Here is a 22,780-nt window from a genome sequence, read left to right on the forward strand (position 1 = left end):
TTCTTTCACTTCTTGATGTCTTTTCCTCTAATGATTGTTGTCCAATGACACATTAAGTGTAGTGCATGTCCATCTGAGTTTTGGGGGGTTTGTCATCTCAGCATCTGTATCTGTGAGTGTGTGCATGAATCATGAGAGTCTGTTGACTGTAAAAGTGGCCTCTATCTTTATCCCCTTATAAAATTAAGAAGGGTTTAAATGTAAATGTTTGACGCTGGTTTACCCTGAAGTCAGAGTCTGCATTTTGTTATCTTGTGTTTTGTAGTGAAGTGTTTTTTTTCTTGCATGATTCAGATAAGGGCTCAACAATGAGGATTTTTTTTGGGTGTGTGGTGAATTTTTAATTCCCAAGCCAACATTTTCAACAGCCCCACTACATAATATGATTACACACACACACACACACACACACACACACACACACACACACACACACACACACACACACACACACACACACATATATATATATATATATATATATATATATATATATATATATATGGATACTTCCAAGACTTATCAAAGGTCCTCATCAATTTCCTTGGTGCCATTTTTAAATGAGCAGAATTCACAAATATGCTCAATACATCATACAAAACCAAAAGATGTTCTGACAGATCATCCAACTGACCCGAAACACTTTCAGACTGGCCCTTGACCATCTTATTGTTGAGCTCTTCAGAGTTGTAGGACATTTATCTCAGTAGCTACGTTTACATGGACACCTTTTGTTTCATTGTTGATTGATTGAATCCGAACGTAGCGTTTACATGAATAACGTGACCGGGTTGATGTGTGCGTGTCCGAAACAAGGACAGGTGGGACGTTGTCCTGCTCCACTTCACAGACGATGAGTGGAAGGAGAATTTTAAAATGACGCGACAGTCATTTATGACACTCCGCATCTCATACGTCACTACGCCATCTCTGCGTCATTGTCCATGCCCAGTACTTTCCAAGTTTTCAATCCGATCAAGTGTTTACATGTCCTCTCGATCGGATTAGAAAAGGATTAAACCACCCCTACAATCCGAATGACATTTTAATCAGTTTTGGTCAGTTCATTCTGATTGACGTGGTTACATATGACTTTTTTTATTCCGACTGTGCTGATTACAACCGGATTATTAGGGTCCATGTAAACGCGGCTTCTGTTTTACACTCATCTGAGAGTCTAGAGAGATGTTTAGAGTGACAGTCTGAAGCTGTGGAGCTTGCGTTGTTGTTTAAATGGACCGGTTGATTATTACTATTCTTAAAGTGGCTTTTAGTACTTTAACCCCCGGATTCACAGACAAGGTTTAAGCTAGTCCCAGACTAAAATGTATGTTTGAGCTGTTTTAACCGAAAGCAACTTGCGCTGGCGTATCTTAAAATATGTCAGCGCCATTGTTTTGTCTCAAGATTCACACCAGTAATGTTTTTTTTCTAAGGCACGTTTATAAAAGCTACTTAAATGTCCTAATTGAACTAAGGCCTAATCCTGGCTTAATCTAAACCCTGTCTGTGAAACCTGGCCTATGATGATCTAAACTATTTAATCTTCAGAAGTGTCTGGAATTTGAAGATTGTGTACATACACAAGTCTTCCAGAGGTGTTTGTGTCCTTTCTTTTCCTTGCCCGGAAAGTCAACTCTTGGTACTTTTGACTCTATCGCTCTCTGTTTTTCTCTCTCTCTGGCTTTCCAGAACGCTCAGCGATTAGGCGCCTCTCAAGTGACCCAGCCTCTTACCACACCAGTGGTTTCCGTGGCAACGCCAAGCCTCCTGACTCCATTCTCCATGCCAACCGCCTACAACACAGGTGAGAGTGACATCATGGGGAGAAGCCAAGACATCCGTCACTTTGCAGGCCAGCACAGATTCGAGAGAAATAAACACGGCCATGCTTTAGTTAACACTTCGGAGAGATGCTTGCAGTGGTCCATTTATCTCTTTTACTTGCTCTTGTTCATTCTTTCACAGGCTAGATTTATCACTGGAATTTATTTGGAGCATAAAAAGAAACGATAACTAAATATAGATGTTATTTTATCACAACTATAGGAATCAGAGGCCATAAATAGAGTTAAGTAAATAAATATACATTAAATGTTCTTCTTTGTTTTCATGCAGAGTACCAGCTAACAAGTGCAGATCTCACAGCCCTCCAGGCCTTTACGCCGTCGGGTGCACTGTTGCCAAGCAACATGACCACTTGGCAACAGCAGCCATCCGTATCCCAGCAACAACAGCAGCAGCCATCCGTATCCCAGCAACAGTCTCAGCAGCAGCAACAGCAGCAGCAGCAACAGCCACAGCAGCTAACTCTGGCCTCCCTCAGTAATCTTGTGTACGTCTCATGCCTTTTACAAACTCTGTCTCTTGCTCTCACTTACTCACACGTGCACCTGGTTCTTCTCTAACCACATGTCCATAGTGTGAGGCCACATGCACCACATCTACTTCCTGTCTACAGTGGAGCGAAGTTTCAGTGATATACGCCCCTCTAGTCTTCAGCTAAAACTCTTCGATTGCCTTGATGTTTTACCTTTAGCTACATCTAACTAGATAGAAGTTTAGTGGCCAACACTTTACAATCAAATGTATATGTTAACATAGTTAATGTAAAAGATAACATTCCGAAGTTTATTAAAATCTTACTGACCCTACTTTTATTCAGCAAGAATGCATTCAATTGTTCAAAATTCGTAGACGTTTATAATTTTACAAAAGATTTAATGTTGATCTTTTAAAACATTTTCAACATTGATTTCAATGATGTTTAGCAGCAAATCAGCATATTAGAATGATTTCTGAAGGATCGTGTGACACTGAAGACCGGAGTAATGATGCCGAAAATTCAGCTTAGATCACCGGAATAAATTACGTTTTAAAATATTTCAAGTAGAAAGCGGTTATTTTAAATTGTAATAATACTTCACAATATTGCTGTTTTTACTGTATTTTTGATCAAATAAGAGACTGAAAAATGCATGTTTACAGCATTTACTCATTTAATGTATTTAGTTAATTTCTACATAAACTAATATATTTCAACATTGCAAGATGTATACATTTATTTAGTTAAATGATCATTAATCTAGATCAGGGGTGTCAAACTCAGTTCCTGGAGGGCCACAGCCCTGCAGAGTTTAGCTTCAACCCTAATTAAACACACCTGATCCAGCTAATCAAGGTCTTCAGGATTATTAGAAACTTCCTGGCAGGTGTTTTTGGAGCTGGTTGGAGCTAAACTCTGCAGGACAGTGGCCCTCCAGGAACTGAGTTTGACACCCCTGATCTAGATGATAAATGCTGTAAAAAAAAAAAAAAAATGTGTTCATTGTCAGTTCATGATACCTAATGGAATAACGAATTAAACCTAAAGGTAAAGTGTTAGCATGTAGCGTTAAGCTAACATGTATTTTTTATAAACTGCATTAGCACAAACTAGTGTCCGTCCTAGACAGAATTTTTGGGCATTATCATCTAGGTAGTCAGTGTAAACTGTTGGGAATTATTACATATTAATCGGCAATTTTATTCACACTAGATAGAACCGTAACACTTTAATCAAGTTGTACTTTGTGTCTCTCTGCTCTATCAGCCATAGAGAGAACATCGCTGCTGCTTTTTAACTCAAAACTGTGTTACAGGGGCATCTAGACGGCCTGAATATGATGTTTCATGTTCAGGATGTGAATAAAATGTACAGGGCAAAACAGCTGAATGCCTGTGCTACCTTTTTTCTCTTTATGCATCACATAATAGCCCAAGGCTCAGGTCAAAAGCAGCTGTACGCTGCATTATTAGCACGACACATACATCTACCTTGCTGTGAATTTGCTCCATTTTTATTTTTTTTTTTTTTTTCAATATCCTTCTGCGGTATAGGAGAGGCCATGATCTCATAGCAATCACTTGAACAAGAACGATCTAACGATCATCGGTAGCACACAACCTAAAGCCTGCGTATTCTCCCTTGGAGATTGACCTAAATAACTCTCTTTCGGTCTCACACAGACGTTTTCCTCTTTTTCTTCCTCTTTCTCTCTTCCCTATGGGGGGCGAACATCGAGGTGCCTTTAATGCCTGCTAACAGCGGGGTTAGCGCTGCGCTACGCTCTCATTAGCGTGACTGTTCGCTTCTGTTAATGCTGTGTACAGATTTTCAGATTTCTGGAGCAGGTCTAACCTGCCGTGTGTTTGTGTGCTTTCTCTCATTTGTTTACAGCATGTGGGGCTCAGACAAACAGAACGGAGAGATGGCTCACTGCATCTCTGGTCTAGCTGCTAATCTCAGGTGAATGGGGTCCCACGGGCACTCTGTGTCCGCCAGTCAAACCGTGGGCTCTCTGTGTTAGCCAGTCATATTCTGTGGGTGCTCTGTGTCGGCCTATTATGCACCGCTGTCCTGTCTGTCACCTGCCACGGCCTAGTTGTCATGGTTACCGTCTCTGGCCGTGCTGAAGAATGTTCACGCTTTCGTCGTCTCGCAGATGACCATTTCATCATCTGAGTCTCTCTTCATTAAATCCAACTTTGTGTCTTTTTATCTTTTTCTTGTTCATTGCTTATTGTCCAGTGTCCTATGCGTGACGAACAGTTTTACGCAAAGCATTTTTCTAATGAATCTAGCACATTGGTGCCCTGATAACTGAGCAGGTAGAGATTAGAATTTAAAAGTAGGACAGATTAGAATTTAAAAGTAGATCTCCATCATGTCCTCCCAAGTGGGTCAGGACTCTCTGGGGTTCATTCGTCCGTCCGTTTGTAACCTGCTGCATGGCCAAACGTTCATCATGCCAGCAGACCCTGCTCTGAACCACCTCAAGCACCACATATTATATAAACCAGGCTGTTTAACACAGCAGGTCAAGGCTTAAAATGCGGATCATTTGATCAACAGCAATGCATCATTTAAACATTATATGTCTATTCTATATGTTTTATTTTATTTATAGTAGCAACAAGTTATATTCAGGCACTGGAGACGACTTATTTTCACATTCCGTTCTGGTAAATGCCATTTTAATATGATATGTGCACATTATTTTTAGTCACTTTGCTAAGAAAGTGACTGCTGCAGAGCATAAATGTATATGATGATTTATTTGTGTTTTTTTTTTTAAACCTATCACTAAGCCCTGCTTATAAAAATAAAAATTGCAATTGCTGCTTTTCACAGTATTACTAGATAAGACTCTTTTCTACTATAAGTCTATGAAGAATCTGTTTGTATAGATAGCTTCAAAGAGAATTGTCAAGAAATGACCTAATAATATGGCGTATCCAGGATACAGGTGGTATTTGTTTACCAAGTTATTATATTATTTGCTAAATGAAGTTTACTGTTAAATATTTTACATGTTGATTCAGGTCATAGTACAATCAATAGAAATTAGATTAGAAATGTTATCAGTTGTAGAATAATGTTTTTTAACACACAATGTTACACTTGATTCCATCCCACTTTATCTGCATTTTTACCACTTTAAAAGCCCATTTACTGAAAGTTGTGCTGGTCGTTCTTATCGGACACTCTGTAAAGCTTCAGGACAGTAACCAAGAGAGCCTAGCTAATTCCTTACTTTATTATATAATGTTAATGTTCATTTTGGAATTTTACCTCCATAACTTGCATTTTTCTGTGAATTTATTTGTAACTTCTCTCATAGACCTCAAGGGGGCGTAAGAGTAGTTTTAATTTCATCTAATATTTAGTGTCCTCTCTACTCTCAGTTCAAAGAAGAAAATATTAACACAAATATGCTGTATGTGTCAGGTTTAGCAGGACTGAGAACATTTTCATGTTTTCAGTGCAGCCGTGAGCTGATTTCGTTGATCAGTAATGCGGTGTCCTCATATCACTTGAACTTTATCAGGACTTCCCACTCTCCTGGCAGCAGCTGCTGCGTTCTCTGCAAATATACAGTGAATTTCAAATGAATTTCTCTCTCTCGTTATGCCTGAGAAACTGTCATTACGTCCCACTGTTGCCCAGACTTCCTGTTCATTCTAATATAAATGCTAATGGAGCCGTGAGAGCTCCCCGCTGCTCCGCCACCCTGTCTTATGTTCTCATGACATCAAATCATTTTTCCTTGTGCCGGCCTTTCCTGACCAGACTGGGGTGAAGACTCACTCTTTCCGCTATGCATGAGGGTGGGATATTTATGGGATGGGTTTTCTTTCTCCTGCTGAATAAACAGTCCATGTTAACTGTCCATAGACATCCGTCTGTCTCTGAACTGTTGTAGATGAGTAAATGCTGACATGTACGTGTGTGTTTGACATGACGTTGATTATTGCAGATGCTAGAGTGGGTTTTGCCTGTGTCTCTCTCTGCAGTGTGACGTCTCAGGGCAGCTTACTCTTGGGCAGGGAGGAAGGGATCAGCTGGTACTGTATCTGGCGTTTCCTCTCTCCGTCTGTCTCTGTTTGTTGTCTGACTTGTGGCCGTTTTCTACGGCTAATGACGCTAACTTCCGTGCTCTCTCTTGGTTTTCTCTCTCTATCAGTCTCTGGCTGCTTGGGCTGTAGGAAGCTGGGCTTTGTCTTTGTCAGTGATTTGCTGAGTTGGCCTTTCTTTCTGTTTTGCATTAGAACATACTGAAACAGCACCTGCAGCATCATCAATCAACCTGTACAGGCCCACAAGACCAAACTCTCTGTGTTTCACAACCCTCTCACCCTCTCTCTTTATCTCTTTTTACATTTGTTCACTTACATTTGTTTTCTTTAAACAAAAACCTTTTGTTGTTTTTTGTCTTCCTGTTTACTGTTCCACTTATTTGTACTTCGCTTTCTTTTCTCCTGCCTTTGCTTTCTTCCCACTTTTTGATCTCTGCTACTTTTCCATTTTCTTTTCTCTTCCATCTTCATTTCTTTCATTTCCACTTCCTTTTCACTTTCCTTCTTTTCTTTTCCATTCCTTTACAAATTCTTTCCCCTTTGCTTTCTTACCTTGCGTTACCTTACCTCCTCTCCTCTCCTCTCCTCTTTCCATTCCCATTTACTTTACTTTTTCTTATTTTTTCCTTTCTTTTTCCTTTTCTTTCTTTTCCCTTTTAGTTTCCTTTTCCTTTCTTTACCTCTCCTCCTTCTCCATTTCCTTCCTTTATTTTTTTATTTTTTTCTCATTTTATTTCATTTTCCCTTCCATTCCCATCCCATCGCTTCCCTCCTTTTCCATTTTCTTTAGTATTTTGATTACTCTTCTTATTTTCTTTTTCATTTAATTTCCTCTTCCTATTCCACTAAATCCTGTCCTTTTTCCATATTTTCCTTTCCTCTTCCTTTTCACTTCTATTTCTTTTTCCTCTGTTTCCATTTCCTTTTTTCTTTATTTGCCCTTTTGTTTCATTTCCTTTTGACTTACTTTTCTTTTCCACTTTTCCTTTAGTTTTCTTTTCCTGTTGTTACCTTTTTCTTCCCATTTCAAATTCCTTTCCTCCTTTTCTATTCATTTTCCTCTCCTCTCCTCTCCTCTCCTCTCCTCTCCTCTCCTCTCCTCTCCTCTCCTCTCCTCTCCTCTCCTCTCCTCTCCTCTCCTCTCCTCTCCTCTCCTCTCCTCTCCTCTCTTTCCATTCCCATTTACTTTACTTTTTCGATTTCTTTTTTCCTCTTTCTTTTTACTTTTCTTTCTTTTCCCTTTTAGTTTCCTTTCTTTCTTCCCTTCCCTCCTCTCCTCTCCTCTCCTCTCCTCTCCTCTTTTCCATTCTCTTTCCTTTTTTGATTCCTTATATTCTTTTTCATTTAATTTCATTCTCCATTTCCTTCCTATAGTTTTTTGATTTCTTCTCATTTTCATTTTCCCTTCCATTCCTATCTCATCGCTTCCCTCCTTTTCCATTTTCTTTACTATTTCGATTACTCTTCTTATTTTCTTTTTCATTTAATTTCCTCTTCCATGCCGTTTCCTTTCCTATTCCACTATATCCTGTCCTTTTCCCATATTTGCCTTTCCTCTTCCTTTTCACTTCGGTTTCTTTTTCCTTTTAGTTTCCATTTTTCTTTTTTCTTTCTTTGCCCTTTTGTTTCCTTTCCTTTTGACTTACTTTTCTTTTCCACTTTTCCTTAAATTTTCTTTTCCTGTTGTTACCTATTTCCTTCCATTTCCAATCCCTTTCCTCCTTTTCTATTCATTTTCCTCTCCTCTCCTCTCCTCTCCTCTCCTCTCCTCTCCTCTCCTCTCCTCTCCTCTCCTCTCCTCTCCTCTCCTCTCCTCTCCTCTCCTCTCCTCTCCTCTCCTCTCCTCTCCTCTCCTCTCCTCTCCTCTCCTCTCCTCTCCTCTCCTCTCCTCTCCTCTCCTCTCCTCTCCTCTCCTGGAAAACCACTGAAATAGCTTTGAGTAATCCCAACATAAATAATACACTACTGTAAATACATAGGTTTGGCTGCAGCCTAATTACACACACATAAACAAACACACTCACTGCAGTTGAGTGTATGTGGCATGTTGTGATGTGTGAAAGGAGGCTGACCAAGTTGTGACTGCATGGCTAGCAGGAGTTAAGTGACGGAGATAACTTGTCTGGCTTCTGTGCATTTTATAGCTGCTTTATTGTACTATTATTTTTTTTTTTATACTAAAATGTGACTGTACAAAGGTAGTGCAAAACATGATAAAGTTGTGGGTAACGTTGCTGTTTGTCGTATTTAAAATGTATGTTTTTGTAAGACATCAGGTGTCCCCTCTTTATTAGTGATGTTGATTCTTCTTCTCTTTCTCCTTCTACCATAGGCCCGTGGGAACGATCCCTCATGGAGCTACTCTGACGGTTAACACTAACCCCCACGTCAGCATCAAATCCGAGCCGGTGTCTCCTAACCGGGATCGCAGCACCCCTAATTCCACCGGCGGGGCAGCGGGCCTAACTGTGACCCAGTATCACAGTGGGACGCAGCGTTTGGAGCCCACCGGGCGCTCTCCGGTCGACAGCATCAGCAGTAACGGCAGCTCTTATGAGGGAAGCGACCGAGACGACGGTGGCCAGCCGCGCCCTCCCGATTTCAACTCGGCCGGCCTGGGTCTCCTCCGAGCTTCCGGAGAGCAATCGTCCCAAGCGGAGCAGCAGGAGTCAGCCAATGTGAAACGCATGAGACTGGACACCTGGGTCACATAAACGCTGAAGGAGAGTGCGAGAGAGCTGCTCTCTTACCAGCACATACACACACACACACACACACACACACACACACAACGACATAAACACACCCCTAGTGGCACCTGCTTTCAGCAGCCAATCTCAGTCCGCACTTAGACACATGCATGCGCCTGTCTCTCTGTCTCTCTCTCTTCCTGTCTCTCTCACTCTCAGACACACTCATATTTACTGGTGTGTGTGTATATATTTATATAAAATATGCATATATGATCACACACGCACTAGATCTTCACACACACACAGTTGCCAATCCAGGTGTAAACGTGTTCACGTATACGAGACTGAAGAGATGTACAAGGCGGAAGGGCTTTTGGTCGCATCTCTGATATCCCTCGCCCCTGCTCAGAGAGGCCGTCCGGATCTCAGATCAACTTTCACAGGCCTTACCGTCGTCGACCTGATCGGAGTTCAGCGGCACTGCCCTGTCAAAACGCCATAACAACTGCTTATGTTGCATAGACGAGCCTGTCGATCTCGATTTTTTTTTGTATCTATTTCTCTTTTGTTTTGTTTTGTTTTTGTATGAATGGTTGTATTTGCCATTTATCTTCTCGACTGACTCTTTCTCTCTTGCTTTTCCTGTTTTTTTGACTATCTGCTTGAGCAGCTGCCTTTAGAATCGCCCCCGTTCCTCTTGCAACAACTTTAGCATAAAATCTTTCTTTGTTTTTCTAACTGCGCAAAAATTAGCATAGTTTGCTTGGTGTGTGGTGTGGTGTGTGTGTGTGTGTGTGTGTGTGTGTGTGTGTGTGTCAGCTGTGAGACGGAGGTGCTCATTCATTCAGTTGCTAAACACAATTCAGCCAAAAAAACACCCATCTTTCGTTGTATCATAACCTCACACCAGTCCCCTCGCTTGCGCACTAGATGCGCGTGTCTATCGGCGGGGCTCGAAGCGCGGACGCCGCTCCGCATCCTCAATTTTCTGCGTACGCGTGGACCGTAAACGTAGTGTCGTTGATGGAAATGTAGATCTATCTGTACTAATGAGATCCAGGCGTGCAGGAAACGGACATGTTCGTGTCGGCCTGCAGTGTGTGGCTGCATTTACGAGAGCAGCGGTCTGCCACATTATGCTATATTTATTGTTTTGTCTGGCTGTGTGATTCAGAGATTAATCAGTTAACTTTATGGGACGGGTATGCTTTATTATTGTTTGTAAGATTCCATGCGGTCAAAAAAGTCTGAGTTGTTTAACTCAGGATGCCGGGTTTTTAGATGTTTGAGATCATGTATATACAAAATTTCTCAGTGTTTCAGTACCAGGTTTATGTATAGCAAAAAGAGTCGGTGGCAAACGCGCATCTCAGCTAGGTCAGCTAAGAAAGAGATGGAGGTTGTGTAGCGCTGTGTGTGTGAGAAGCGTTGAGATTGTACATAGCGATGTATGTTCACATATATTCTGCTGGGTCTTTCTGAAACAGCGCTGTAATCTCAGTGGAACCGTCTCTGTCAACCTCTACCTGTAAATAAACTGTACCGTGTTAGAAGTTATCAAGGTGGAGAGGCAGATGAAGGAGGATTTGACTGTTTTTATGCGTGACTCTCTTTTGCGTCGTTTTTATCCTGATGGCGTGCACTTTAAAATCTTTCCCCCTTATCCGCTCGCACACCTTCAGACACACAAGTGAGGAATTTCCTCGCGTTATCATTTACACGATCAGTCCACTTTGATTGTCTGTCATTTTTACACATCTATCTCCCAACAGAGCGATTCCCTGACGGCTCGGAAGGGAACGCAGTCTCCTTTCACCTGTGAGACGTTTAAAAGCATTCAGGAAAGGACGTTTAGTTTTTGTTTCGTTTTTTGGCTTATATTGCACTTCACGTGTTTAACCGTGAACAATAATAGAAGAAAAATGTCACGTTTTGTAAAAAAAAAAAAAGAAATGAAGAAAAAAGACAACAAATAAAAAAGAATGTTGTACTGAAATCTAGATTAGGCTTTCCACGTGTTGCAGATGTGACAATTATGTACACAAATCGTTTTCTGTGCATTAGTGTATTCTCTAAGTGACAAAGATGAAGGAGTTTTGAAAAATGACGCGTGCTGAAGGGAAATGGGGTTCAGAATGATTTCAGATATGTTGTATTCCCCTCTAAAACTATGACTTTAAGTGTTAGTAAGGTTAAGGTGAGACTCACCTGTCCGTCATTGGCTTCTATACCTCTCCTTCCATCCTCTCGTATCTTCTCTTTCTCTCCTTTCCTCCACTCGTTCACTCACAGAGGATGACAGAAGCCATTTCATTTCACCTCAACAGGTGGCCCACCTTTTGTTAAACCAGATTCCACACTCACACACACACACACACACACACGCTCACACACACGATGGATGCAGTACCGGGAGGCGGTGAGAGTAAGCGTTCGTTCGGACTCATCGCAGACGTGCGTTCGTATCCCTTCGACTGAGGTCCTAGAGCTACTGGGCGGATGTTTTCTAGAACTGCATCATAGCAGAGCGAGGCTTCTGCAGCGCACCCGTTGACTTTAAGACTGTTGTGTCCTGAGCTTTGAACAAATGCAGTGATTTCTATGTACGTTTATAAGGTGACGGCCTGATCCTCGAGGCCGATGCGCCCGGGATGGCCGATTTCAAGGCTAAGACGACGTTCGAAAAGCTCTCTTGAAGACCTCGTGATAAAATTAGGAATCTGAGTAATCAAAGAAAAGACAATCGTCCGGTGAATAGTTCACTTTGGTCCCTGTATTCCCTTTGTATGATGTCTAGAGATTCTCACATACTTTTTCTCGTGTTAATTTGTGCTGGTGACAGTTTTATTGTCTGTTTTTAATATAATTGTTACGATGATTATCATTACCATTATGATTATCGTCACAGATGGTAATAATAATGATACATTTAGAAAGACGGTTTTTATTTTATTTTTTTGTTTTTGTGTAGGTTAGACATCCTGTTTTCTTTTTCATTTTCTTTTATTTTATTATATATGAATATTATATAAATATATTTTCGTTTAAATTTTTTGTTGTTTTCTTTTTCTTTTTTGTTCTTCAAAGGGGTGTTACTAATATTGCACGATTTATTAAGTAAAACAAAACCGTTGTAGTAATATTAGTACTTATTGCTAATTGAGGGAAGCGATAAAACAGGTTCGATAGAATGACCAGTTCAATGCTGCAATTTTTAGTCAATTGTACTATAGTATCTACACATAGTTAAGGTGGGACATCCACACATTTAATTTATTCTGATCAGACACAATGCATGGGCGTCAGACAAGCAAAGAATGAGTCGTATTATAAATAAACTGAAATGTAATTTCAATAAGAATATACAACACACAAAACTAGAATAGAAATTGAAGAAAAAAGTTTAAAAAAGAAAAATTATAGCTAATATATTGTGTTCGGCTAGTCTGCTTTGAGTTTTGTTGTAAAAAAAAAAAAGGAAAAAAAATATGTTGTTTTCGGAGAATGATATACAGTTTGTGTATATTTTCATAAACAAAGTATGCACTGATATGTTATTACAAATTCTATACTGCTTTTACAAAAGAGTGTTTGTTATTGTACCAAAGTATCCATTGTCCTTTATGACCCTCCCCTTTTGCGTATGTTTTATTGTATTTTATATATTAAATAGACAAGTTGACCTACACACAAGTATGAGTCTGTCTGTATTACAAGTTTCTGTGTGGGTTGTGGTTTGTTCTGTTGTCAGTGCACTCATTAGACTTCTGTTTGCATGTTCATTTAGCAGATGCTGTTATCTAAAGTAAATTTCACATTTGGAAAATTATTTGTAATGATAAAGTAACCAGCAATATTTGCAAATATACATATATTCTCACCAAGGCTGTATTTATTTGATCAGAAATACAGTAACAACAACAATATTGTGAAATATTGCTCATTTAAATAACACACGATCCTTCATAAATCATTCTAAGTTGATTTGGTGCTCAAGAAATATTTAAGTTCGAACAAATAGCATTTATTTGAAATAGTCACATTTTTATCAATGTAAAGGTCTTTTAAACCAATTTAATGCATCCTTGTTGAAAATAAATATGAATACATCTTACTGACCCCAAATATATATACACTATATATAATATCCTACTTTGAAACTCTAGAGGACAGTAAGGCTTTTTATCATATGATCTTTCCGATTAAATCAGTGTTGCTGCACTCATTTAAGTCATTTTCATATCTGGCCACAAGATGTCAGCCTTTCGCTTATCTGATAAGTAGCTATTCTTCTCGTAGTAGTAAATTTGAAACAACCAATTGTAATGTTTCTTCCTCAAATCAGTTTTATAATTTACCAACTTGCTTGTTCAGAAGAAGTCTAGGTCTTTATTTTAACCCAACTGAGGCAGAAAGACCGCTGTGATGTGAATATGTAGCTTAGAATGTTTTTCCCTCAGAGACATTGTGTCTGTTGTTGTTTAGCAACAGATCATGATTCAGGCACAATGGCATGACTTTGAGTGTGAGTGTCTTGTGCATGTGTCTTTTGGTGGTGGGGGCATTGAATGCAGACCATTCCTTAATGACATTCTGTTCATCTGAGCTCCGTGTCAGCTGAGTTTGTCAGTTTGCCCGTCTGGTGCAACCATTGAGCTTCTGTTTGTAACAGGTCCCCACTTATTGTTTGTCTGGATGACAAAGTTGACCTATTTTCCCTAATGCGCTGAGACACAAGGATCATCTTACAAACACCCCTGTCATCCTTAAAGGGGTTTGATTATGCTTTTTCAACTTTAGTTAGTCTGTAATGTTGCTGTTTGAGCATAAAAAGATCAAAGTCCACTCCAAAGGGAAATATTCCACAGATGTTCAATCAATATCTTTATCTTTTGCCGGAACTCTCTTCCTTCAGGCAGTGGGATAAATTAAATGTGTTTTGTCTCTTGATATAAAAATTGAGGTTTCAGTTTTAAATGATTATTTTTCTTCTTCATAATTGTATATGGGTCATTCTTGCTATGCAATTCATTTGCATTTACATGTCTTAAATTAGTAAATGAACAAAAAATATTAAACTCAATTTCTAAACATGGTAATTAATCATATTATTCAGATTTGTTTTATTGGTAACACTTTACAATAAGGTCTCATTTGTAAACATTAGTTAATGCATTAACTAACATTACAATTAAGCAATATATTTTTACAGCATTTATTAACCTTTGTTGATGTTATTAATAAAAAATGTCATGTTAGTTCACAGTGCATTAACTAATGTTAACAGATGCACTTTTAATCTTAAAAGTAAATGCTGAGATTAACATTAAGATTAATAAATGCTGTTGAAGAGTTGTTCATTGAACTAAGGTAATTAACTAATGAAACCTTATTGTAAAGTGTTACCGTTTTATCACATCACAATAAAGAACATGAACATGGGTAAATTTTACATAATTTTATTAGTTCTACTACTTCCAACATTTTATTATTTTTTTTATTAAGAGCATTTCCAGTTTTTTTCTTAATGATTTTCCTTTCCTCCTCAAAAATGTTTAATGATTTTTAGCTGTAATTGGTGTAATTTCCTGTCTCTTCAATATCACTTGTCACGTTACATCCTGTTTTGTACTATTCATTGACCTAACAAAAGTTCTTTAATGACATCATTCCCCAGGAAAAGGAAATTTTTGAGAAAGAAACAGCATGAACATTACGTAATAGCCATGGTTTGATGACGTTAGCTGGTTTGTTACACATTTGCATTAGAATGTTTAAGTTAAAAGCTGATGAATGTTGGGTCCTGTCTAATTCTAAAATAATCAGTCACTCAGTATCTGGCATTGATAATCAATAGCAATCAATAACAGCGGCAGATGGTGAAGGGAGCAGAGAGAGCTGAATGTCACACTGCCCCTGAACACATTTGGGGTTTATCGAGATTTATTTGAAGCACTGTGGTCTCGGGATTCTGTGGTCATTCACTCAAATAGCTCCTGCGCTTGTGAATGAGGTCGAGATCAGATTGAAATAACCTCTGTCATTTCAACAGGATCAGATCTTCAGTTCAATGGGTTAGTAATAGAGTTGCTTGCTGTTGCATCAGGCGTGATTGTGTGGCATCCTCTTACACAGGAAGCAGGTGTTGAAGCATCTGACCGCCCAGCTGTTGCCCTGCCTCACTTTTGTTTAAGCTCTCAAAAGACCCTGTAAATCCTGCTTTGAGTATTTGTATTTGTGGGTCATCAGACTAGCTGTTTGATTTGGACCAAAAATAGAAGCTTGAACCTTTTGGAGAATTATTTTTATTTTATATATATATTTTTTTATTTTTTTTTTATTTTTTTCTGCAGGATATTTATCCACAGGTTTTTATCTGACTATGTCTTCTGGTAAAAGGGTGTTGGCTAAAGTGCAGACTGTATCCAGTCATTGTCCCCCAACACCCCCATCAGTGGCACCAGAGAGCCAGCATGCATACAGAGGGAAATGAGGCGGTGATGTCATCTATTATTCATTGTTCCTTATTCTTTTTTTCTTCTAGTGTGGCCTCTTTCTCTCAGATCAGTATTGTGTGCTTACCAGAGCCGGGCTCCAAATCAGAGTGTGATTCGCTGCCGTAATGAGTGAATTTAGCGTTCTAAATTCATTGCAAACTGAAATGGTTGGAGAAATAAAACTCAAGAATCATATACTTACATTTATCTAAATAAATAAAAAGTGTTACATGTCTATGCAATGTTGATGAGGGAAAATATATTCATGAAATGATTGATCAAAATTGTACGATTAAAAATAACGCTAAAAGAAAACACCAACTCAATGTATTCGCTGTTGTACTTTTTAGTCTTTATTCTTTTTTCAGAATTTTGAACAAGTTTTATCCATTTTCCATCGTAATAGTGCAAATTCACAAAAAAAGGTCATTGGATAGCTGGTCTGATTAGTGCAGAAACAACAAAGATGAAGTAAGTCTTCATAGTAAGTCTTCAAGAATCCTCTCTGCCCGCGGCTGTCATGGAGTACAACACTTTTTATCCTGAGAGGACAGCTGGTACATTATGCCAGGCTGTTGACTCGCATTACAGAAATCACATTGTACCATTATACACACTACGCTCTGCAATCTTGTTTAATTTCTGTGAATGCTTGAAGGTGTTTTTTTGTGCACTTCGTGTTTAATGTTGCTGTTCATCTATTTACATGGCATCACTACTTTTTTATGTTTTTGGTTTAGTCTTACATGGTCTAAAACATCATTGGACAAAGCTGTTACTCATCACCAGAGGACCAGGAATCCCCTTCATCAACAGAGTCATCAGACGGGACCATCTCGCCTGGCTTTGGCTGTTCATCGTTACGTTTCTCATCCCGGCCTTTGAGGATGTCCATCTCTTCTGTAGGATTTCCATTTGCTGCTGGCATTCCCTCCATATCTTTCCACTCCTCTCCAAAGACCATGGCCTGGTTGAAGTCTACATTCTTGGCAGTGTCATAGGTCGCTGCCATCTCAACTTTCCCTTTGCTCCAGAAATCCTCCTTCAAACTAGTGCTGAATAAGCTATGAATCTCACTTTTCTTTTCCTTTGACTGAAATTCCTCCTCCTCTCCTGAATTGTTGCTCTCAAAGTCCATCACAGTCATCACTTTTTCAGAAAAGCTCTCCTCTGTCATCCTCTGATGTTCCTCAGATTTTCCAAAGATATTTTCCGCTACACTTGGCATTTTGTTTGGACTTCCCAAATTCTCAGTCTCATTCACCGGGGAAACGCCTGAATTTTCATCCATACTTGCTGCTTCTTGAATGCTCATGCTTTTGCCCCAGATGTTAGAATTATCCCAGTCATAAATCTGAGAGGCTTTAGCTTCTTCAGTGCTCTTCTCCTTACTGAGCACTTCTTCAGGCACATCGTTGTTGACAGAGACAGAATCAGCCTTAAAGACTCCATTAGTAAAGGTTAATGGCTGCTCAGTGAGAGTAGTCGCTGCTAAAAGGCTTGTATTCTGAAAGCACTGGCTGGCATTTGGAGATTCATCTTCTGAGCTATTGCACTCTTCCTGGTCAGAGTTTGGCATGCCTGATGTCATGATATTTGGCTGACTGTTTCTCTCGCTTTCCAAAGAATGACTGTCCATCAGATCTATGTTGGTGTGCATGGAAACATCCAGAAGAGTTTCTGGTTCTTTGGTTGTAGCTGCATCTTGGAACATGGTCAGAGTTGGTGAAGTTTCAAATGAGCTTTCAAGCTGTTCGACCTGAGATGTTTCGGAAAATGAGGGTGGATGGTCTATGTCGACATGTTCTTGACTTTCATATGAATGGACTGTTTCATACTCAAGCTGTTCAGTGTGTATATGCTGGTTTTCAGTCAGTTGTGGATTCTCATTTTGCTCATAAACCTTGACATCATGATCTTCATCTCTCCTCATCTCTCTCATATCATCATCAGTATCTTCTTTCGGGTTTCCCCTGGGCTCAATTCTTGGCCTTTCTTTCTCCAAATCCAAACTTTCATGGACTTCAGAGCCACTCTGTAGCATCATGCATGCCCTATCATCATCTAGTGCATCTTTAGAAACAACGTCTTCTGTCATCATCTCTCCAATGACGTCCATGTCTGGTTCTTCTGTGAGATCCTCCATAGTGTTGAAGCGTTTTGAGGCGCTTTCATTCAAATGGCCTCCGTCCACTCTTTCCTTCTCGTCCTCGCTGTCGCTGGTCTCACCAATGAGGTGTGAGGCTTGCACATTCCCATCTGTTTCCTCATCGCTCTTATATTGGATCAAGGGCCGAGGGTCTGCTAGCGTGTTCTCCTGACTATAGCTGTCACACTCACCAGGATCAGTTCTCCATGAGGCTGATATGTTTGGGGAGTCGTCGTCATCACCTTGGTTCTCAGGTAACTCAGATTCCTCAGATAAAGGATAGCCATCATTTACTGTCTGAACTGAATGGGCTTCAGCTGGCGGTACAGTCTCTATACTCTCCTGATGATCAATGTTCTTAGCAGAATCTACACCTCCATCCTGTACAGAACTGTCTCTCTCAATCACTTCTATCTCTTCTTCTTCTCTTTCAGTCACATTTTCATCTTCTGTTTTATTCTTCAGTTCAGTTCCAATGCTCATTTCACTCTCTTCCTCTACCTCAGACTTAGGGCTTGTCACATTCATCTCATTCTCTGGTTCATTTTCTTCCTGTCTATCCCACTCATTGATTGAATCAATCTCTGCCTCAGTTTCACTGTTCATTTGCTCTGTCACTTCCTCGCTAATATTGCTCACAATGTCCTGTTCATCTACCCTCATCAGATCTTCATTTGCTTCTTCCTGATAGCTAAAATCACGCAAAGCTCCTTGCTTGAGGAACGATGAAGCCAGTATATTGGAGTTTGGACTGATATGGCTGGATGTTAACGTATCATTATCATCGGTATCTCCATATGCAACTGCATAGCTTTCACTAATGTTCTCTGATCTTACATCCATCTCAGAGGCATCATCTTTTTCATCCTCTGCCACGGTTTTATTTTCTTCCCAAGTAACCTTAGGTGCGTGTGAGATCCGGGCCATTTCAACAGACACTTCCTCATCCTTCCCTTCTTCTGAAACTCCTGCAGGATCTGTGAATGGACCGGCCCAGCTTTCTGTCTCTGGCGTTTGGGACAAGCTACTTGGTTGGTCAGCTGACACACTTATCAGTGCAGATTCATCAGTTTTAGACTCAACCATCTGAGCTTTCTGGAACTGTTCTGGTTCGTCCTCCTCCTTGATATCTTCTGGCTTGAACTGTGGTTCTGGTTCTGCAGTTGTTTTGGAGAGAGTTGATGCGATAGCCATGTCTTCACATACATTCTCTCGCTGTAAATAATCCACAGACTCCTCAGCAGCTTTCTTAGACTCCTCTGAGATTTGAACCGCTGTCTTTTCTGGCACTGAGGTTTTGGTTGGTGTTCTCTGTGGAGTCCCTTGAGTCCATGACGGAGTCGCACTGGTCAGCAGAGTGCTAGAGGATATGATTGATCTGTGACTTGTAGACACAGTATTGCTGAAATGGCAGGAAGCAGCATTGGTCTGTAAGGTTTGGTGGGTCCCAATGGGCTTTGAGATTGCATCTGTAACAAGAAACAAGAAGATGGTGAGACAGGCTTTGTCACATAGACAGGGAACAAGCCTATTTGAAGACTATTCGATTAAGTCTACCTTTGACAGATCATCATATCTATTTTCTGAATCCCAAATGTTCTTAATTTAATGTTTTACAACAACATTAAGGTTCCATTTGTTAACATTAGTTAACTGCATTAGTTAACATGAACTAACAATGAAAAATACTTTTAAAGCACTTCAAAATCTTAATATTAATTTCAACATTTACTAATTATTATCAACAGTTGTATCTGTTAAAATTATTTAATAATATTACAGGAAGCACCGTCAAAGTATTTTAGTCATGAATCTGTAGTCGAAGCGCATAGAGCATTACTATTCATTCATCAAACATGAGCAGAAATTCAACAGAGTGGCTCATGCCCCTATTATGTCCCATCCCCTGATAACTATGCTATTGGAACAAGTGTGGTTGACTGGAACAGATAAAGCTCCAGATAGATGGAGATAGTCTGAAGCAGACATATACCCTTGACCTGCCTCTCAGGGGAGTTATCAGACTACACACACACTAGTCCTGAACTGTGAGTGAGTCGTAATGGAGAGGTATTGATCTTCATTATGCTTTTCCAGGCCTGCATTACTGGAAAGTGGAGCCATCTGTTACAGTGACCTATGGGACTAACACAGGAAGCTAGTTTTACAGGCTTCGACAGATACCCCACTATGCAATCAGTACTAATCATTTAAACAGCCCAAAGCACAGCAATATTTAGAGAGAGGGGATCTGTGTTCCAAAATCCAAAATTTGTATAGGCTGAATTTTATTCACTGTAGTATATAGTATATTGTGTAACCAGTCGTTATACTTAAAAGAAAATTTAAATGACTATTTTTTTCTGCTTTTTTTTTTTTTTTTTCAATTGTCCATTGCTCAAATAGCCCTCATTATTGAAGACCTTTTTTTTTTCATTTATACAAAAACTAAAATAAAATTACCTGAGAAGACAGCAGAGTTGGTCTTGTTTGTTGTTGGTCTGTCGATTCTCAGGCCCTCGCTGTCCAGCAAAGCTCTGGAAAGAAGCAACAGAACAGCACTTTCTTTAATGTGAGGGGTGGGCTAAATGAGATGGAGTCATGTTCTCGAGCTGCAGTCCTGTGCCTTGTTCTGTTGTTATGCAAATAGTATGTCAGATTTGTGTTGTCAGCCCATCTGCAGGATTCACTCATGCATCAATTCATTTACCTCCTGCACGCAGCATTAAACAATTGCAAGGGTTGGACTTTACTAAATGTAAAGCACACTGTTAGTGTAACAGGTGATCCTGAAACAAAAGCATCAAGCAAATGTGGATCTTAAATGTATTCATATGTAAAAACAAACATGTTTCTTAAAGTCTTTTGGGAGATATGCACAACATATTGTAATATAATATACAATAAAAAAAACAATGGATACCTTTCTCTGTACATATTTCTAATAATTAAAACACATCCCCATCCTTCGAAAGTATCTACATGTAATGCAACACACCTTCATTAAATGGAGCAACAGCTAAAATGCTGTCAAAATGTATTTCTGGCCGCCCTCAACAGACATAAATCGGACCGATCTGAAGGATGTTTCTGAATGAATTACCCACCCCCCTGTTTCCCTGCCCCTCCTCCAAGCAGATGGATCAGGGTCAGTGCCGGGTGGGAAATGGAGAGGGTCTATTCGGATTGACTGATCTAAAGTTACCCCTCTCAGGGTGCCTCAAATGCTTTTTAGAGCCACTGATGCATGATCATATTAGTTGGGCCTCCATAAACTACAAATCCCACAGTGCATAGGAGAGGCTTTCCACTCTGGCATCCCATTAGGGAGGAAGTGGGATGACTTTTCAAAAGCTACATGCATTACTTCATGTAAAGATGGTACTTAAGATGATAATAATAAGGGAAGGTAGCGTGTTTTGGTGTTGATGATGATCTGGATGACACTGACATACCTGTATGTGGCCACCTCCAGTCCAAGAGACATCTTCACCTGCAGCAGATTTTGTCTGTCCACCATCATGCTGTCTATCTGCTGCCCCAGGCTGTCTTTCTCCATTTCCAGAGCATCTACTTGAGCCTGCACAAAGTCAAAAATCTTTGATTAAAGTGAAGAGGTTGTGGAAAACGGCATCATTAATATCATGTTGTTAAAGAAACCCATATAAAATCAGATGGCTCAGCTATACTGTTCCAAACCTGTATGACCTTCTATCTTCGTTTTGTCCAAACAGTGAAAGTGTGGTTTAGTGTTGTTTAGACTTCCATTGTATGAACAAAAACATTCTTCAAAATATCTTATTTTATGTTCAACAGAAGTAAGGAAGTCATACAGATTTGAACTATATGAGGGTGAGTAAATGATGACAGAAGTTGAACTGGTTAAGCAACAAAGTCCATAAATTTCTCTTCTTACCTGAAGATGTTGAAGCTCTCGCATCTGTTCTTCTCTCTGCTGCACTGCATGTTTCTCCAGCATCTGTCTCTTAGTCTTCGTACTATCGAGCTCCTTGGCCAGATGCTGAACCTGATGCTGTTTCTCTCTCTTCTCCTGGTGAATCTTTGCCATGTTAGCTTTGGCCTGGTTCAGACTTTCCTCCAGACGTCCAAGCTGTCTCTGATAGTTGTTGGTTGCCTCCTGCCAGGCTTGAGCTGCTCTGTTGCTGTACTCCTGTCCCAGGTCTGGGATGCTGGTAGTTTGAGTGTGCTGTGGGGCCATTAGGACTGGCTTTGTCTGTTTCAGGGAGGCCTGCAAGGTTTCCATGTTCTCCTGGTGGACTTGCATCTGTAGCAAGAGGTCTCTCTCAAGTTGTCCAACCTTCTCTCTAAGCCAAATCTGAGCCCTACGCTCCTCTTCCAGCTCCTTCTTGCTCTCCATGAGTTTTCTCTGTGCTTCAGCCTGTGCGGTCTTCGCCTTCTGCCTTTGAATACTCACCATCTCCATATCCTCCATCAAGTTCTCCACTTCCAGCTCCACATGGTCTTTCTTCCTCCAGGCCTCCTCCATCATCCTCCTGGCCTGGCTGAGAGCCTCCTCTTGAGCTTTGCGCTGGCCTGGTGGGTCCCTGCTGCTCTTGAGAGTGTGGATCTCATCTCGCAGTAGCTTGTTCTCCTCCTCCAGAAGCTTCACACGGCCCAAGTACGATTCGAGACGCTGGTTCAGCTCCAGCATCTGGTACTTTTCCTCCTGAAACTGTGTGAAGGGCTGTCGGACACCCAGAAGCTCCATCTCAGAGTGGGGTGCAGTGATAAATCACACTAGAACTGTGCACAGAGGCTGTGAAGGGATGCAGGTCTTTGTGGCTGCTAAGTGATTCTAATGACAGGCTCGAGGGTGAGGTCTGGACCACAGTCCCAGTGCCCAGCGGCTGAATGGACAGGGGAGGGTAAGACCCTCCTTTCATAGACAATGAGAAGGGGGAGGGCGAAGGAATAGAGGAGGAGGAGTGGTGGATGGACAGAATGTGCAAAAGCAGTGATGTAATTTGAGGAGTTAACTCTCCCACTGCTGGATTACATCCAAACCAGTACAACTTTCTTTC

At 40.3% G+C, this 22,780-nt stretch overlaps 2 protein-coding genes across 18 annotated transcripts in view; one reads left to right on the forward strand and one right to left on the reverse strand.

Annotated features, from left to right (window-relative positions):
• mef2d (myocyte enhancer factor 2d) overlaps positions 1-11,028 on the forward strand; it is a 57,349-nt gene extending 46,321 nt beyond the window's left edge. For 4 of the 17 annotated variants that reach the window (XM_081389751.1, XM_081389754.1, XM_081389750.1 and 1 more), the window contains 5 exons: positions 1,693-1,807; positions 2,119-2,335; positions 4,220-4,288; positions 6,337-6,387; positions 8,732-11,028. In XM_081389751.1, coding sequence (XP_081245877.1) covers positions 1,693-1,807; positions 2,119-2,335; positions 4,220-4,288; positions 6,337-6,387; positions 8,732-9,113 — 834 coding nt within the window. In that variant the 3' untranslated portion in view covers positions 9,114-11,028. Of the gene's footprint in view, positions 1-1,680; positions 1,808-2,118; positions 2,336-4,219; positions 4,289-6,336; positions 6,388-8,731 lie in introns of all 17 variants that reach the window. The other 13 variants (XM_081389746.1, XM_081389748.1, XM_081389747.1 and 10 more) reach the window with 7 other exon arrangements.
• A 4,417-nt stretch (positions 11,029-15,445) lies between these two features.
• nes (nestin) lies at positions 15,446-22,590 on the reverse strand. Its single transcript, XM_081389735.1, has 4 exons — positions 21,655-22,590; positions 21,194-21,318; positions 20,202-20,275; positions 15,446-19,207 (listed from the first exon to the last, which is right to left on the reverse strand). Exons 1-4 carry the CDS (start codon positions 22,465-22,467, stop codon positions 16,365-16,367), a joined length of 3,855 nt encoding a protein of 1,284 aa, XP_081245861.1. The 5' UTR covers positions 22,468-22,590; the 3' UTR covers positions 15,446-16,364.
• Positions 22,591-22,780: the final 190 nt, after the last annotated feature.

This window comes from Scardinius erythrophthalmus (assembly GCF_964197995.2).
Source record: "Scardinius erythrophthalmus genome assembly, chromosome: 16".
In the NCBI taxonomy this organism is placed as follows: domain Eukaryota; kingdom Metazoa; phylum Chordata; class Actinopteri; order Cypriniformes; family Leuciscidae; genus Scardinius; species Scardinius erythrophthalmus.